The sequence below is a fragment of the Danio aesculapii genome, chromosome 23, assembly GCF_903798145.1.
Source record: "Danio aesculapii chromosome 23, fDanAes4.1, whole genome shotgun sequence".
NCBI lineage: Eukaryota > Metazoa > Chordata > Actinopteri > Cypriniformes > Danionidae > Danio > Danio aesculapii.
Genome location: NC_079457.1, coordinates 25,368,229 through 25,386,730, shown reverse-complemented (window position 1 = coordinate 25,386,730; position 18,502 = coordinate 25,368,229). Strand labels below are relative to the sequence as shown.

Genomic DNA, 18,502 nt, shown 5'->3' with positions numbered 1-18,502 from the left:
ACACTGAGTGAAAATAAAAGTAAAACTAATCTAAATGCAGTACTTTAAATGTTGACTGTGGCGGGTCAAAACTACAAATGGCTGGACGCAACTGCACAACAATGATAATAGTTCAAAAATATATGTTTTGGCGGGCCGAATATATTTTTGACGTCAGTTGCGGGCTGGTGGGAGGAGAGCAGGCTGTAAATGGCCTGCGGATTGGCAGTTTTAGACCCCTGCTTTAGAATGTAACATTATAGGGATTTCCTGGGTTGCATTTTTGTAGGCTTAAGATGAGTTTTCACAGAACCTTGCTTTCCTGACAAGATGTGCATGACAGTTGCAGCTAGGCATGGGTCGGTATAAGTTTCTGATGGTATGATAACCTTGGATAAATGTAATATGGTTTCATAATATCACGATGTTGTGATTACTGCTCTAAAATAAGTTATTTTTAAATGTCTTGTTGAAAAACAACATTGAACAATATATTTCATATTAGAAAACATTTATAGTATTTTAGAACAGTAAACATGTCAGGCTAAATAATTGCAATAAATCATTGACTTCTGTTGTCTTCATTAGTTTCAAAAACACAGATTTCTTTACAATACATTGAAAAAAACACTTAAACTTTACATATACTTTAGGAACGGTATATTATTTATTTTTTGCAGTTTTAATACCTTGACTTTTCCAAACCGCAGTAAACCTTGAAACTGATTATCGTCCCATGCCTAGCTACAGCTTGCTCAATCACATTTGCCATTTCATTTCAATTAATCAGCCATCCGCCATCCCTATCAGGAACCAATGCAAATTGTTAGTCGTTAAATAGATTGCCATTTATTGTCCATAGTAGTGTATTCACAGTTCTTGAACAAAAATACAATACAATGTTTTAAAACAAATAATTGTAGCAATATAAAAGTCAATCTGATGAATACAACCACAAATATAAAACAGAAACAGCTCGTCAAAATTCAGGTAAGTCTAAGAGATTTTTCTCTTTGACTTCTGTTGTTTAACATTGACGAACAACAGTAGCTAGATCAGGGGTGCCCAAACTTTTTTGTATGATTGGCCAAAAACCAAATATCATTGAGAGCCGTGGGCCGACGGTAAATATACCAAACTATATTACATTAAAGTTGCCATGGCTAATTTCCTAATTTATTTCAGCAAATTTTAAAACAAATAGAAAACATTAAGTCTTATTAACTAATGCAATTTAACATTTAAAATCATAACTTGTTACAGTAAAAACATAAACAATCACATTTATAACACAGTGGAGTTCAAGCAGAATCTGCCTTTGACTTGATTTGCTCACCAAAGTCTCTGGATTGTCGGGTGACACTATGAACATTTCTTTTTACAATCTAATTGATTTACACCATTTAATTGAAACATTTAATTTCAGTTAGTTTTTAACAATAAAATAAACAAACATAAAAAGGTTACTTTAAATTGAAATGACAATCTCGAAACCGTTCCCATCATTCTCAGATTGGATGGCGAACCAAATCAAAGGTTACCATCAGCCAACCCTTGTTTGGGCATCTCTGAGCTAGATTATGCTTGTCACTTGTGACCAAATGCACAGGTCCAATGTACATACATCCTCAACCGTTTAAATTCACTTAAGACTTTACTGACTGTTTTATGAAGAAACTAGCTAAGATGACTTTTGAAGTTACTTGTCTAAGAGATGCAACTGGAAAAAAGAGCTCTGCATTTGAGAGGAGTGAATTATCCATCTGCTTAAATAATGAAATGAACAAGGCATAAAGGCATGCAGGTAGTTTGCTGCAGCAGCTGTGAACTGAGCCGTTATAAACGGTAAATGAAACTGAAAGTGAAACTGCTGGAACAGGTTTAAATGTGGTGGGCTGTAACATCATATCTCATTGTTTTAACTGACCCAAGTGAGTTGAATGTTACTGAATGACAGAAGGTATGGACATCACTATTACATATGAGGCACAGCTTAATAATAATATTGAGTGAAACACCCAGTGCAGCCTAATCATTATTTTTTATAACTAATTATTTTTTAGCCTGAAAGTATTCAGCGTCATGATTGAGAGTCATGAGTGTTATGTTGATGTTTATAGTTGTAATGGTCTTTCTGCCTGCCAGCCTTATTTTTTAAACTGGAACAGAGTGATTTTGATGCTCTGTTTTTGGGATTCTTTTTTTCCTTTATAATGGAAATTTTGCATATAAACACATTTTTGGCCATTTATTTATTATTGGCATAACATTAAACTTACTTATCATGACTGCAAGGATTGAAATATCTGGCATTTCGATATATGTTTTTTAGGGTAAGCATTGTTTTGTTTCTCTGCCTTGTTATATGATTCTGTATGTAAATACACTGTTACTGTTGGATAACTCTGCATGATGACAGTGTTTAACAAAATACATTCACGTTAGTAAGTACAAACCATCCTATATTGTTAGGCTTTTGTTTGCTTCTTCGTCTTAAACCCCCATACGTCGAGTTTTATTCCTCCTAAAATAAAAAGCTTAAGTGTCACAGAAATTCTTCCTTTACAGCATTTCAAACAGTGTGCAGAGAAATCCCTACCAAGCCGATAGCTGGAAATAAAAGAGGCAGATCTATTCTGAAATTTCCCTCCGTGTAGCATTTTATGACAGGGAGACTGTAGAGGCTTTTGTGAAATCGAACCACCTGCCAATTACAAATTAGAAAGCTGCTACAGACTAAGTGTACCGCACTCGTCAAACGGCTTCTGTTCCCGGCCCAGAGGGAGTCCGCTTTTTTTCTTGCCTGACTCCGAGGGCACAACCGCACAAGGTTTGATATAATTCGGACTGGAGGTATTAATCTCCTGCTATGAGATGGGGCCCAAAATTTGCAAGCTTGACACAGTGGATATGGGAGAAGATCAGCATAAGTGCGTGTGTGTTTGGAGCTGCAAGTCTCAGAAAAGGAAATGAGCAGCAGTGTAAATTGGATGAGCAGGGTTAAGACCGGCCTGTTCCTCCTGACATGGGGCATTGGTGCCAGATGAAGCACCTGAAGTGAAGCACTTCGCAGTGCTATGTGACACGTGCAGCACAGGTCGGCGCTTCACTGCTTGTCTGTCATGTAGGAAGAGACTGGTGTGAATGCGACACATGGAGTGTGAAGTCAGCACCCGGTCTGAACCCCCTACCATTTTATTATTGCATTCCTCCGGCTACTTTAATTTCAAGATAAGCACATCCACAGCAGTTGTCTGCCTGTAACAATGCTGCGCTGAGCGAAGGCATCACCTAACCAAAGGTTGTTTTTTTCTTTTTTACTATACCGCTGCCTCTCTCTCTCTCTCGAAGGAAACAGCTGAGCACATGTGAAATATGAACATTTTGCTTTAGCCTTTTTCTGTGTCTCAGCCTGCCTCCCTGGAGTGGATTAAAACAGCTACTGGATTGACACGAAAAGCAGGGCAGGTCTCTTTCATCGGTAAAGGTGTGTTTTAAATTAGCCACGCTTCACCGGTTTAGAAGAATGGCTGAGTGAACAATAAGCCTCGCTGGAGAAGCTGGAGGATTGGATGAGTGCTACCCCTCTTCCCTTTCCGCATGAATATTCATGTTGCTAAGTGACGGATGACAATACATTAAGAAATAATAGCTGCAAACAGATCAACTTCTAATGTCCGTTTTGTCGTTTTCTTTAAGCACGGGTGCGCGTGTGTGAATGTGTGATGGACTATTTCTTCAGCTCAATAAATCTCAATCTAAGGATGAGGCCAGGCCGCTCCAGCGGAGTGGTCGATAATGGATCTGTGCTGTTTGCAAAGCCCCCACCTTTCTGTTCTCCTCGGGCCACTAAAAGAGAGAGCGAGAGAGTCAGGTACAGAGACTGAGAGAGAGAGAGAACTGGGACCTGTGGCCTGTGGGAGGCATTTGGGAGTCCACAAAGCCTGTAGAACAGCACACATCCCTTCAAATCCCATACACCCTTCCCCCAGACAAACCCCCCACCCCTTTTCTCTGTCTCTTTTCCTTTTTTCTCAGCCTGCTCACTCTGATGGAGAGGGTCTTCTCTAAAAGCACAAAATGGCTGGAACGCAGCTGAACAGATTGGAGTCTTAAAGGTCCTCTCTCAAAGAGTACTGCACAAATTACAGCCTCACAACTCTCCACGGCCAGTGAGGACCATCATTATTGTAAAATATTAAACACAATTTATTTTCCAAGGACCTTTTGTTTGGAAACGAGTTTCACAGACGGGTGGGAAAAGAAGCTTTCGGGTTGCTTTTAAAAACTATTTTCTTTGCTGGATTTTGCAGATAGGTTTAAGGCATATCACAATTGTACCTGTCAAGTATGTTTCTTTTTAATGTCATGACAACAAACGGTGCCATTTAATCTTAAGTTGCAAGGAAAGTAATGTTAAAGTGCAGCAACATCTCATGGACAAGAAACAAAACAAGCAGTTTTGGTTGGTCAGTAAGCAGTTTTTGGTTGATCAAATCTGACCAACTCGATTTCAGATTTCCTGCAAAATGTGCACTTGCACTATTCCTGTTTTAATTACTGAGTGTTACCTAAAAACATTGTGACTGCACCTTTAGAAGTAGGCATGGTTCATAGATATTTACATTAGGTGTCGCCTATGCTATTGTTGTCTATTGAAAGCAATGAGTCAATAGAGCCACCATTTTAGTACAGGGGAGCACTGAAATGAATGTGGGACCAAGGTGCAGTGGAGCACTGGCCATCCAGAGCCATAGATATATAGACATATACGTATATTTCCCGGTGGTCAGTATAAATATATATTTTTTAAATTATGAAAAATATAATTTTACATCTTTTTTCTATATCAATGGATAAGTGACCGTGCGGGCATTGCTGACAAAGAGCATGTTTTTCTGTGCAAGGAAATGTATTATCCATTTTATTCTATAAAACTAGCTAAAGCTTAGGATTTAGTGAGTTGGTGCTACTTTGCCTTATGGTCAGTGCAGTAATGACTGTGTTATCATCAATAATGTTACTTATTTGGCACATACAACAAACATAAAACCGAAATCTTACTTATGAAATGTTGTGTCTTTATGCTTTGCTTTCTTTGTTTGCTTGTTACTACAGTACACCTGTACGCAGCGCAAAAGTCCAGCATCTTCACATTGGCTTTAGTCTTGACAAGTACGATTGAATGACTTTTGTCCTGGGAGCACTGTACAAGTGTGGCAGCGGTATTGACGCTGGCAATCCGTATTTGATATCTAATATAAATATCTATGGGCATGGTTGGGTTAATTTTCATTAATCAGTTGTTTGTTTGAATCGATTAAATTCTATTCAGCATTTTATCTTTTTTTCATTTCAATTATTCTTATTGACTGTTAATGTAATTAAATGAAAGTGGTTAAATCTGCGTTAATTGTAAAAACATAAATGCTTAAAGTGCAGTTTTTCCCCCTCTGGTTTATTGCTAAGAAATAAACTGAAATCACATCTACAGCTTTATTTACTCCAGGAAGCATTTTAAAGCAGACCTTTATAGCTCTAGTATTTTTTTCTTAAGGCTCACAGCACAGATATCTATTGCCTTGTCAGTATATAGGGAATCCATTTCCTCTAAATTAATCTACCAGCCGGGTTAAGAGACTATAAGCCGCAATTCTCAAAGGTAAATCCCTCTCAACACCGCCTGGGACGTTCTGAAACATGTCATCTCATTTCATTGAGATTTGTCTCTTTTGTTCTCCTGCCTCCCCTCCCCCTCCGTTGAAGGCGGTCAGTCATGGCGCTGATGGATAAATTCACTTACGTTATCTTGTAAATGAGAGGATGAGCGCAGGTAGAAACAGACAGGCAGAGCTCAACCCACCCCACTAACACACAAGAAAGCCTTAGAAGACCCTGTGCGGACTGACTCTGATAACAAGCCTTTACTGTCACACATGCAAACCCGCTCAAAATGGCCCCCTCTGCATTCTTAACCCACCCCCCCCTCTCTCAACCCACCCAAATGAACGGTGTACAATGTGCTCAGCCTATTAAATATCTTTATTCCGCCTGCTGCATTGAACAGATAAACGCAACAAGATCAATAACGGCACCAGGCAAAACAAATAAATAAAAGATGATGTGCACTAAGAGGGCTGGAACAGAATCACTCTCCTTTTGTTAGTAGTAGCTTTTAGCCTCCTCAGCCCACGCTATATGAATTCATCCCTGGAATACTGAAGCATTCAGATAAACATTTATCTCCATGCAGTTTTCGCACTACAGAGACACAAAGACTTCTAGAATCTCCAGATCTGTGCATAAAGCAATGACACACACACACACAGGCTGCTGTCCTCGCCATAGTGAGAGTGTGTTTGTGCCACGCTCCAGGAGCTGTGTGTTCAGATATAGCTGCTGGGTAACTGTGAGGCTCGACCCCATCATCAACACACATGAGTGTTGCTTACGGATTTAGTGAGCTGAAGACAAGATGGTGGAGTCGCCCTGGCTTCTTAATGCATGACTTGTCTTTTAGCACGCGTTTTGGCCTTTTGTTTGAGCCAGAAAATGTGAATGAATCATGGCTTTAGGATGCTATTCTGATAAGCTTCATTTTCCCATTCTTCAATGTAGTTATTTAATCTTTATTTGTGTTTAAAATTTGATTTATGGCATCAAAGTTAATATTTGATCTCTGCTTTTGTAATTGTAAATTGCTTTTAAGTCAACATGAAATGGAATTTGTGATTTTACCTTATAGGGAAAGGTTTTTAGAAAAATTAAGATTTACTTACTAGTTGCAGATCCTCGCTGGTTATAGCTATAGATGTAATTTAAATATATTCATAAATTTTGTTCACTAAAGAATGTATTACCAAATTACTACTGAAAAATTTACGACCTCGATCGTCAAGGTATAATTCGCACCCTGGTTATAAACCTTTGGGTTTCTTTCTTCAGTTGAACACAAAAGATATTTTGAATAAGGCTGTAACCCTGTAATCATTGACTTCCATGGTAGGAAAGCAAAGCTAACTTTCTAGCTTTCTTCAAAATATCTATTGTGTTCAACAGAAAAAAGAAACACAAGCAATAGATTGTTGCGTGTTTCATGATATGCTGTAATAAATTTGAACATGCATTGTTTTCCTTTTCAAGTATACGTAGACTTTACATGAAACATAAAGTCATGAAAATTTCCTGAAGTCCTGAAAAAGTCATGGAATTTTAGTAATAAAAACATAGTAAATCATATGAACGCTTTCATATTAGTCAGTAATATTACTCAAATGAATTAAAAAAACTCCATAAATATAAATTTACACACAACTAAATAAATAGCCTCTGATGGGCTGAGAATCTGCGGAAATCTGCAGATTTTTGCGTGCGCAGATTCCATGCAGGCCTAGCTATAAGGGCCTACTCACACTATGCTATCCGAACCGTTCCCAGGGCCGTTTCCCTGATCGTTTGAGAAGTGTAAGTGCCCTAAATAAGGCTCAAGTATGGTTCACTTGGCCGACCCTGGCCCGGTTGGAAGAGGTGTGCCAGAGCGCGGTTCACTTGGGCTTTGGAGTGGTACGCTCCTAGTGTGAGTGCAAAGTGCACCAGAGCCCGGAACTGAAGACGAGATGTAACTTTTCTGGGATTGTTTCATATGGATTTATTAATCATTCTTACTGTTCAATGAACACAAACTGTCGTAGATTATTAAGACGCAAACCCCTCACTGCACAACAGCTGCACCTTTAGCAAACCTCCTAATACCTGCAGCACGAGGACTTTATGATTGTTTATGAGCGTCAAAAGTCGCGGATCTGTTCGGCGAAATATTGGATTGCGTGTCACTGCATATCAAACGACTAAAACAATGTAACTAAACCAAACTCCACTGTGCTGAGAGAAAGCGCTTACTGAACAGCGCATCATCGATTACATAAGCGTGCCCAGGCCAGAATGTAATGTGAGTGTAGGCTGTCTGGGAGACGGGAGCGTGCTTTGGCCCGGTTCAAGGCAACTGTACATAGTGCAAGTTAACGTAATCTAATCGACCAGGTGACCTAGCTGATGTCATCAAAAAAGAAATGTAATTTTACACAAGGAGCATTATATGATTGTTTTAATAAAACATCGCAAAATGTCTAAATAAACAAATAGAGTCCGTTTTGATTTCATGTTGACGTGAAACCACAGCGACCTCTTCACCTCATCTGGAGCTGAACAGCACATGTCTAGGTAACACAAATTCCAGCTTGGATTCCAGTGTAAAATGGATTTGTAGTGTGAAATGGCAGTGTAATGTAATGAGTGTTTTGAATGGAGCAGTGGCTGGCACCTCGGAGTCTGACAGAGGGTGATCCAAGCAGCCGAGCACAGCCCCCCTTGTGTTCTCAACACATTTGAACTATCAAAGAATGCTTGTCTTCAAACTGGAGGCTCATTCTTCTGTGTAAATAAGATTCTTATCTAGCAAACAGCTCAGAACACTCCCTTTCTTTCAAACAGATATCGTTTTTTTTTTCCCCCTCACGTAACTTGCAATAATTTTGATGTCTGTTCGGCACGGCACTGAAGTATTTTCCATTTCAAGAGCGCCTCAGATTGTCTCTCTGCGGAGAAGCGGGTGGAACAAGAGGGTGATCTTTTCATCCCCCGCACTCTACAAATGTTTGGCAGATTGACCGCAGAGGAAGGAAGTATGTGTGTGTGCGTGTATGTGTGTGTCTCCTTAGCTAAAGCTGCTTTCTCTTGTTGGGGCTGTGCAGTGTGAATGTTTTTGTTAAGGAGATGAAGGTCGTGACCTGGCCATACCACCAGTCACATTTGATTTAAACACAGAAGCCCTCTGCTCAGGTTCAGAGGAGGAAAAGTTACATCATTTTTGGGTAATTTAGGATAGGTTTTGCATCGTATCAGCTCAGCATTGTCTCGATCGTTGTGTTTTCCTTCTCTACACAAACCCCTGCCATCACATAATTGTGTTGGAACAATACCGGCCTTCTTTCTCGGACTCCCCTTGATGTTTGTTCTGGAAAGGGCGGACTGTCCTGCGTCCAAAAGCCCTTTAATCCTATTACTCACATTCCAGTTGTGTTTTACAAAGAGAAACAGATTCTGCGCAGGTTTGAGAAATTAAGATAATTGAGATCATCTTATGTGACGGTCTACATAATGAGTTTAACACTTTTTGTTTGTCTTTTTCTCACAGATTGTGTGTACATAGAGAGCCGACGGCCGAACACTCCCTACTTCATCTGTAGCATTCAGGACTTCAAGCTGGTGAGTTGAGACTTTTTATCCTTCCCTTCATCTGTCCAGATCAAGGCTCGCTCTCCGCCAGGCCCTTATGTAACAGTGTTACCGTTGTGCTTCGCTTTTTGTTTCACATCTTTTTCTATACGTCAAAAGCAGGATCAAACGTGGGGGTTTGCTCAGGGTAATTGGCTTGATTCATTTCAGCAGAGACGGCAAAAGTACACACATCCTTTACTCTAGTAGAAGTACAGATACTCATGTTTAAAATGACTCTGGTAAAAGTTGAAGTACTGATTACACTTTTGTACTCAAGTAAAAGTAAAGAAGTACGGCTTTAGAAATGTACTTAAGTAAAAAGTATGCATTACTACTACATGTTTTATTTTCACTAGGTAGGTAAATATTCGGTTTCCCCCACAGTCCAAAAACATGCAGTGTAGGTGAATAGATAAACTAAATGGGCTCACAGACTTTTAATTTTCAGCCAGGCAGCCCAAGGGCTTCCGGTGAACTCTCTTTCTTTACAATATTGTCACATTTGAAATCTGATTTGTTTTAAAAATCAGCGATCTTCCCTGCCTGTTAGATATACAATATGAAGTGAGTCTCAGATCAGACAAGAAGCACTGCATTAAATTCCATTTCCCCCCACCATGTCTTTAAAATATGACAGTTTATTCTACCCCACTATTTTCAATGGAATTTCAGCGCTAACCTGATGTTACTGATGGTGCTAGTGGTTCTAATGGTCTTTCATCTCGTTTTACGCTTGAACAACTGAATGAATGCTTAAGTCTTTTTAACTGAGTGTATTTTCAATTTACATTACAACATCGATGCTGTAAAAACAGCCTTGTGAAATTGAAAATAGTCACATTAAGCTTTCACTGAAAGTTTATCGTTGACTTGAAAACTCTAGCTCTGCATAGAGCCCATTGGCGGTAGTGTATAAGTGCATGTGTCAATGTGAGAGTGTTTGGGTGTTTCCCAGTACTGGGTTGCGGCTGAAAGGGCATCCGCTGTTTTTTTTTTTTTTCTCCAGGGTATTGTGGTTATTTTATTTAATGATAAACAATTCAGTTAGTACATTTATTCTTCGCTAAAAGCAACATACACAGGCGAGACTACAACCTCCAAAACATGTGCATGAGCTTTCTTTTCTGTGAAAAATTCAGGATCTTTTGCATTATTTTTATTCATAAATTGACCAGTGTAGTTTTTGTTGTTGTAAAATATTTGTTAAATTAATGAGATTAAGTAGATTAATAATTTTTGTGGTATTAGATTGAAAGACCAGAGAAATCCAATGCAATATGATCAGAAGTGGACAAACAATTCTAACCTTAAGCATTTACATGCCATATTTTTCAACTGGAATGTGTCTCTTTTGTTTACCTGTGATCCGATTGAGAAAAATGTGTCTTATTACTGTGTAAACAGGGCAGCAAAAAGAGCGGGCGCTGACTGACAGCTGAAAATAAAAGAGCACCCTTTTCTCCATTCCTGTTTTTAATCTGTTTGCAGGGTTTCATTTTTTAAATTCTTTTTGACAAGTTGTTTTACTCTAGTTTATGACAAAAGTTCTCATTTGGCCATCTTCTTTTAATCTAGGGCTTTTTAAACCAGTAGGCATCTTAATGTAATGTCCATAGCGTGATTTATGCATGTGATGTATGCAATTGTTTTATATTAGTTTATATTGATTACGTGGTGGATATTGTGCACACTCGCTCTCTCTCGCGGGCGCTAACATGCTTAAATGCTTGCGCTACATGACAATATAAAAGCTTTTTAGTCCCCGTGTAGGAGATTTAAGGTTTGGGACTGTGCTGAAGTCTGATCTGAAATGAAAGCATCTGACCTGACATCATTCGCTATGGTCTTTAATGATGCACGACTCGCATTGACAGGTGAAGATCCGATCTACCTGCTTACACTGCAGACACGAGGGTACAGATCCAGTTCATCGGATAAATTTCCACACATGAACAAGGCCTGAATCTGATTTGAGTAAATCGAAATCCATGTAATTTTTTATTTATTTTTTTCCCTGTCCACACATACATAGGCTATATCCCATCTGTGCCACATGGGAGAAAAAAATCTGACTTAAGTCACTTGAACCATGCAGTGTAAATGCAGCCATAGATTGCGCCACCAAACACATAAAAAAGAAAGTCACAACCGTGGTTTGAAAATGTAAGGAGTAGAAAGTACAGATATTTGTGTAAACATGAGAAAAAGGAGTAAAAGTAAAGTTGTCAAAACATTAGTGGAGTAAAGAACTGAGACCAGAAAAATCTATTTAAGTACAGTAACGAAGTACTTGTACTTCCGTACTTCTCATCTCTGCATTTCAGTACACGTTTGCATCGAGATGGCCATTTGTAATTGAAGAGCTGTGTTGAAAATTACTAGTCTTACCTTCAGGTTTTCCAGTACGCTTGTTTACCCAGGCTTATGGATGTTTTTGTAAATGAAATGTGCTGACAGTTGGCTTTTTTTCTAGTTTTAATACCTGTGCTTTTTACTCTATAGGAAGATCAGCCTGCAACACACTGAGATTTACAAGTTTAATTAGCTTGTGTGAAGCCGAGCACCAGATATTCTCTACAAAGCCTCGTCTAGCTCACACATGTTTACATTGTAGCGCCAGCTTGGTTTTACATGCCTTTAATTGATCAATTAAAAAAAAAGCGAGAGAAAAGGAAAGAGAAACTCCTGTTGTGGATCGTAGTTCTCGCCACTTGATCCGCTCTTCCCTGACACTTTTTATATAGATTATTAATCAGCTACTTAAAAAGCTGGAATCTTCAAAGGACACGTCGATCAGAGAGCAAAACCACCTCAGATTCAATCCATTTTATTAGGCCAATATATTTGCCTGATTTATTTCCTCCAGCAACCGCAGACAGCTGCGCTGTTTCCTTCCATGGGTGCCACATTTGATTGTCTCTATGTTGAGATAACGTTATGTCACAAGCAAATAAGCACATTATGGCTTTTCTGATGGCTACTTCCCCACAGCAGGAGACAATTAGCCGAGAGGTCCTTCGGCTTGCCCTCCCCCCCCGTAGAGAGCGTGTGGAGGAAGACCCATGAGGCTTTGTTAATGGTACTGAACGGCTAAGGTGCTGATGGGAGGGGGTGGACACAGGGCAGGCTGGCTTATGACAGCCGCAGGAGAAGCGAGGGGGGGTTCAGGGCAGGCTGGATGAGTGAGAAGGATGTGCAGAGGAAAGGGAGGGTAGGCAGGGGAGAGAGCGTGCCAGAGCCCGGGCATTCAAGCAGCCTGTAATCGGATTGCTTGGAAGAGTGCTGAGGGCAGCACAATCCTGCTCTTGCCAAGAATAACATATAGTATGTTTTGTGATTATCTTCACCTTGATTAAGTGCAGATCTTGGGGTCTTTGTCTGATGGCTGTAAATGTCACGGGAGAAGACAAGGCTTTACTGGCTCTCATCTCTATCTTTTACCGCCTCAATCTAATTAGTCAGTGCTCATCCAAGTTGTTGGCGGTGAAGTGGATTGGATGCTGGTTGACCTTTTAATTGCATGGAATGGGTGGACAACTAGTCAGTTGGATATCTATTATAATTAGGCATTAATCAAAAGCAATTGACTTGCGCATTTTGTCAGTAATGTCGATTCTAGTAAACCTCCAGCATGTGCATTCAGATGGAGCAGTATTCAGTACACTGTCAACTTACATAAAAATCTATTTTAAAATTACAATTTTATTTAATCTGATGATTATGACATCGAGATAATTGTGTTGTCATTATAAGAGCATTGTAGTAAATGTTGCATGTGAAATTACCATATATAATAACATGCTTTTACTCCAAAATCCTTTTATACCTTCATCATTTTAGTGTTTGAAATAAACCTTTATGTGAGATGATTCTGTAAGCAGTTAAATATTCTGTTTGTTCAGCAACGGCTTGGTGATTTCCTGTGTGTTTTTAATGGGTGTCTATGAGCTTTGGAGATTTGCTACAGATCATACCGTTTTTTCCCAGATGAGACGTGCGTGACAATAATGGCTTTGCTCAATCACGTTTGCAATTTCAATTAATCCGTGAGCCCTGTTAATAATAATATAATGTATTAAATGTTGTGTGTATTTAGTTTTTAACATTTGGGTTTGTCCATCTTTACTCAGATTTTGGTTGAAACTGCCTTTTTTGGGGTACGATTAATCCACTACTTTTGAGTTTATCTTGTGAAATATGACTCTTTAACATTAATAATTGAGATTGATTGGGTTGATTTTGTAAGGGTGTGAATCATGAATAAAAAAATAAACAAATTGCTTGCAAGAATAATTACAATAGAGCACAGAAAACACTGATTTATGATTTTCCCATTGAGACAAATAGTATTCAGGTACTGAAATTGAATAATGACGTGTAAAATAACACTGTATAGTCTTCATTTTATTAATAATTCAGTAAATTTATTCTTCATTGAAGTTACAAATATTGTAGTTTATTATACCTGAATGGTTTGAACTCTTTTGAAAAGCCTTTATAACACGTGCAAATGATAAAATGTTACTATTTTAGGGTTATACTTTACAAATCTCATGTATTTTCAGTTGTTCATCAACTGTAAACCCAACTCAACATTGCATATCTTGCGATGTGATTTTTGTGGACACACACATTGCGATATTAAATCAATGCTGAAATAATATATTGTGCAGCCCTAGTGGCTATCTTCAGTATAGAAACAAGTGCAATGAACATGCAGCTCCAGCTCAGATGCTCACCTCTGAATGCTGGCTGTCACCCCCTCCCCGTAATCGGGATATGAGCATCTGTCCACTAAAACTGTGGAAAAACCTTGAGGTCAATTGAGCTGACCCCACTCACCCCCCTCATTGATGTCCTTTCTCATGCATTTTCTCCCTTTCTTAGCTTTTAACGCTGGATTGATTCATTCACTCCCATTGAGCATGGCCAAACGGGATTGCAAGCCATAACGGTAAATGAAAATATCGGAAAGGTTCCAATATTGGTAGATTTACAGAGTGGTTCTACATAATAAAGTGAATTCATTACACGCGTAACGATCATGGCTCTCTGGAGGACGGCATTCTGTGGTCTTCCAGCACTCTGTTTCAGCTGTATTTTTGATAGTGTGCATTCGAGAGCTTCTGTTTCATGCGGTGTCACGTGAGCCCTCTCTCTCAGCGACCCTCTTCTGCCGCGAGGTGAGGAAATTGCCTCGCTTCTGGCAAAACAACCTCATTAATATGGTTCTCCTCTAGTCTTAAGGGTTGAACAACGTCACCCCGTGTACTTTATCTAATGACCTGGGAATCCAGTTAGCACCACAGAGAAAACCTGCATGCTGCAATCAATCCCTCCACCCACTTTGAACGATGAGATCATGACGTGTGTGTGTGTGTGTGTGTGCGTGCGCACTTGACCAGTATGTATAGATTGTATCTCAACGCACACTCACAGATCTCCACACTGTCACAGAAATGTTTCCGCCCTTCACTCAGTCCAAATTAGACCGTTAATTGACACGCTTTTCACTCAACCTTTTCCTTCCCCCTCCTTCAATCATATTCATATTCTGAATGAGCCTCCTGCTTAAACAGGCTCAAAGATGTACAAAGACAGGTGCCTCCACCCTTGTTTGTGAGCGCACACGGTCGTCCCCTACACACACACACACTGTGATTAAAGCACAGCAGACTGAGCTCCCTCAGCTTGTGTAAACATTTCAGTAGTAAAGACAGAATAAAAGAGATTAACAGGGGTAAAAGAGGTTGGGAATATGGAGAGTTGCTGCCATGTGCGTCTCTTTTCCGGCTGCCTTGCCATCTTTTACGTTCACACAAGCTGCACACATTTGTCTGATTAGACATGAAAGACCAGACTTTCAGTTTTAAGAGTCGTTTATTTATGGGTCACAGACGAAACATCCGTTTTTTACGTCTGAATTAAATTAAATCTACCAAAATGATTTTATGTTCAAATAAAGCATTTTAAATGCATTAAATTTTATTAGGAGTTATCTATTTTTTTCTTGTTCTGGGTGTGCCTGGCAATATTGTTGTTTTAATATAGGGGTGTTCTGTAAATCACAGGTATTATAATCTGGTATTATAGTCTACATTTTTGAGCTGGGTTTGTGCCTCATGGGTGGATTTTTACCATCCCCTTTTGTAGATTCAAATGCAGTGCTTCTCACACATAGACTTGTGCAGACCGCCCAGGTATATTAACAGCCCGAGTAAATTTGGTGGTGACGCATGAATAATACTGTTATTATCATCCTTTTAATCTTTTTTTTTTTTTTGTTTTTTTTTGTATCTGCCCAAGAAAGCCAAACATTCGCCAACGATAAACCAGTGGAAAATCTTCTCTCACTCTGAACGTTTCCTACTGCTGGTTCTGTGAGCAGGAGAACTGTCAACACTCACACACAGACAATCATATGCTCTGCAGACCCACAGAGATGCGCCTTTTGCACCATAATTCGCCTGACCGTAGTTTCTGAATCTCCTAAAATGTTCGGGATTTGGCTTTTGCTTTCACTTTCTAAAGTTGCCGTTATTTGTATGCGTTTTTGAATTACCTTTTCGCAGCTGACTGCGTGCGCACAGCTGCAAGAGAAACATTAAATGATTAATCATTTAATAAACGACTCAGATAAACTTTACTATATACTCAAAGAGAACAAAAACACCATTAGAAGTGGTTAATCAACAATTTTGCCTCATTTACATAATTTTGTAATTACAATTTTTAGCAATATTGACTATTTTTATTCAATTTTTCTATAAATTTTTCTCATTTGCTGTATATTTTATTAATTTAATGTTAATATATTACATGCAGTCAATCCGGCTACCACCGCAGGTATATTTATAACCTGTGGAAAGCACTGTAATGAATAGGAAATATCACTATTATAACTGGACCATTGTGTGTGTGTGTGTGTGTGTGTGTGTGTGTTGCACGCTGAAAGGGCTAATGCCATAGTCAGGTTTTATTGCTCTTCTAAAATGTATTATTCAAACATAATCACAAGTAATTTTGAAGATTCGTGTATTTTTCCTGAGAGGAGAGAGGAGCTATCTCCTACAATATAGGACTTGAGCTCAGGTATGATAATGGACCGCTGTTAGCCCAGCACCATTTTGTGTGTCTAAAAGCCAGCGGTGCATACTGATTTCAAGGACACGGACAGCCTCTGTGTATTTATTTTACGGCCTCAGCCCATTAGTGCCATGCATAAGATGAACGCTGTATTAATGTGACACTTTCCGTTAAGTATCTGTTGCTAATAGGAAAAGCAGCAACGCGTCGGGTTATGTTGACACAGTATTGGCTGGAAACAGAGCCTTGAGATGCTGTCGGCTTCGAGAAGAAGAGGTGAGACCGAAAGCAAAGGATCTCTCTGGGGTTGCTCAGACACAAAGACAATTCAGCAGCGAATCGATCATAAACAGCGCAAGCCTTTATCCTGGAGTCAATCACAGTCTCTAGCTCTACCCTCTTTGTCTCCGCCTGCCTCCCTCACTTGTTCCTCCTGTTAATTTGGGCCGGCTGCATATGCCCGATGACTGACACTGTTGTTGTCGGTGTGTGTTGCCGTGGCACCCTTCCCCCATCCCCGTGGCTAAACTAATTTGCTGATATTGGCCAGCTCAGCTGCAGCACAGCGCTGCCTCTAATGGAGTGATTGCTGCCTGCCTCTGGGGGCTCGGCCGCAGGCAGAAATGCCCTGCTCCTCTCGCTGTATTGGTGCTTATGGACATTTAATTAGGTGTGATGTACAATACAATTATCAAAAAGAAGTCATGATTTCCAACCAAGCACAGCAGCAGGACGGAGCAGCTAAGGAGGATTGGTGTTTGCTAGTCTTCCGTCTTACTGTTTTTAATGCTAATGTGGAATTTGTAGTCTAATGCAAGAATTGTTATCTACTGACTCATGTCTAGGGGCAAGGATAAAACCCACTTAGAGTCAAATGTGAGTAAAAATCAGTGTTTGTGAATGAAACAGCATTGCTTGCAGTTGGACAGTACAAATTTTCGGGGTTTTTCCACCTTTATTTGAAAGGACAGTAGAGAGTATTATCAGGAAATCATGGGGAGCAGAGAGAGGGGAAGGATCGGCATAGGACTGCGAGGTGGAATCGAACTCTGGTTGCCGTGAGCACCGGAGTGCATGTGTCGATGCACTAACCACTACACCACTGGCACAGACAACAGTAGCATTTTTATTCTTCAGTTCACCAATGGCTGTTTTTAGTGTTTGAGCAGCTTTTCCACGTGGACTTCAGTTGAAGTGACTTGGGTATTTTAAAATGTAACACGCACAAAGCAACTTCAGATGTACTTGTAAAGATATTGAGTTAACAAGTCTGTTGTCCACAAAAGAGAAGCATTTTTGTAATGCACTCTTAAATTCTATTGGGATGTTTATTCTTTGATTTATTTAATTTAATGGGAATCATTTTAAACATATATATTTTTACATTTCCAAATGTATTTATTTTAATAATTAGATTTTTAATAAAACGATTAACCTATAATTTAAATTCTGGTATTGTTTTCCTCAATTCACCAACCTTTGCGTTAACCTTTTATAACTTTTCTGTGGAGCATAAGTCTAAGCCTAAAGCTGCGTCCCAAATGGTATACTATACACTATGCGCTTATGCACTTACACACTCAACAGCATAGTATATGTATGTAGTGTCGTCCCAGCTGGAACACTAGTATTTCAACCGTTTCTTAGATAATGTTTGATGGTTGCCAAATTAGCGAAATAAATGAACTAACTATCTAAAATAAATTAATCCATCATAAGCGCCCAATAGCTCTGCCCCTTCCGCTCTGTGAGCAAAGCTGCGACTGTTGAATGTGTGAAGTGACCAACATTCCACATTTATTTTTACCATGTTGAATGAGTGCATCATCCAGGAAATTAAAGTGCACTTATTATTTTTAGAGTTTTCAGTGTGAGAACACTATTTATACTACAAAATGGTGTAGAGTAGTGCATAAGTATGCAATTTGGGACGCACCTTATATCTTTCATGGTATGGTCAAACTGAAACCTTCTTTAAAATGTCATCTTTTGTGTAACGCAGGTGAAATTCATAACATGAGGATGAGTAAATTGACAGCTTTCATTTTCCTTTAAGAAACCTTGAATGGAAGCGCTTCACATGCAAATGAGCTCATGCATAAAACATAAATTGACATAAGCTCTGGGTGAGGTTGATTTCCTGTTGTATTGCCTACATGAG

General features: G+C 39.3%; 1 protein-coding gene across 1 annotated transcript in view; it reads left to right on the top strand.

Annotated features, from left to right (window-relative positions):
* rerea (arginine-glutamic acid dipeptide (RE) repeats a) overlaps positions 1-18,502 on the top strand; it is a 147,061-nt gene that overhangs the window by 46,337 nt on the left and 82,222 nt on the right. The window contains exon 3 of the mRNA XM_056449742.1: positions 9,173-9,243. Within this exon, the coding sequence (XP_056305717.1) occupies positions 9,173-9,243 (71 nt within the window). The remainder of the gene's footprint in view (positions 1-9,172; positions 9,244-18,502) is intronic.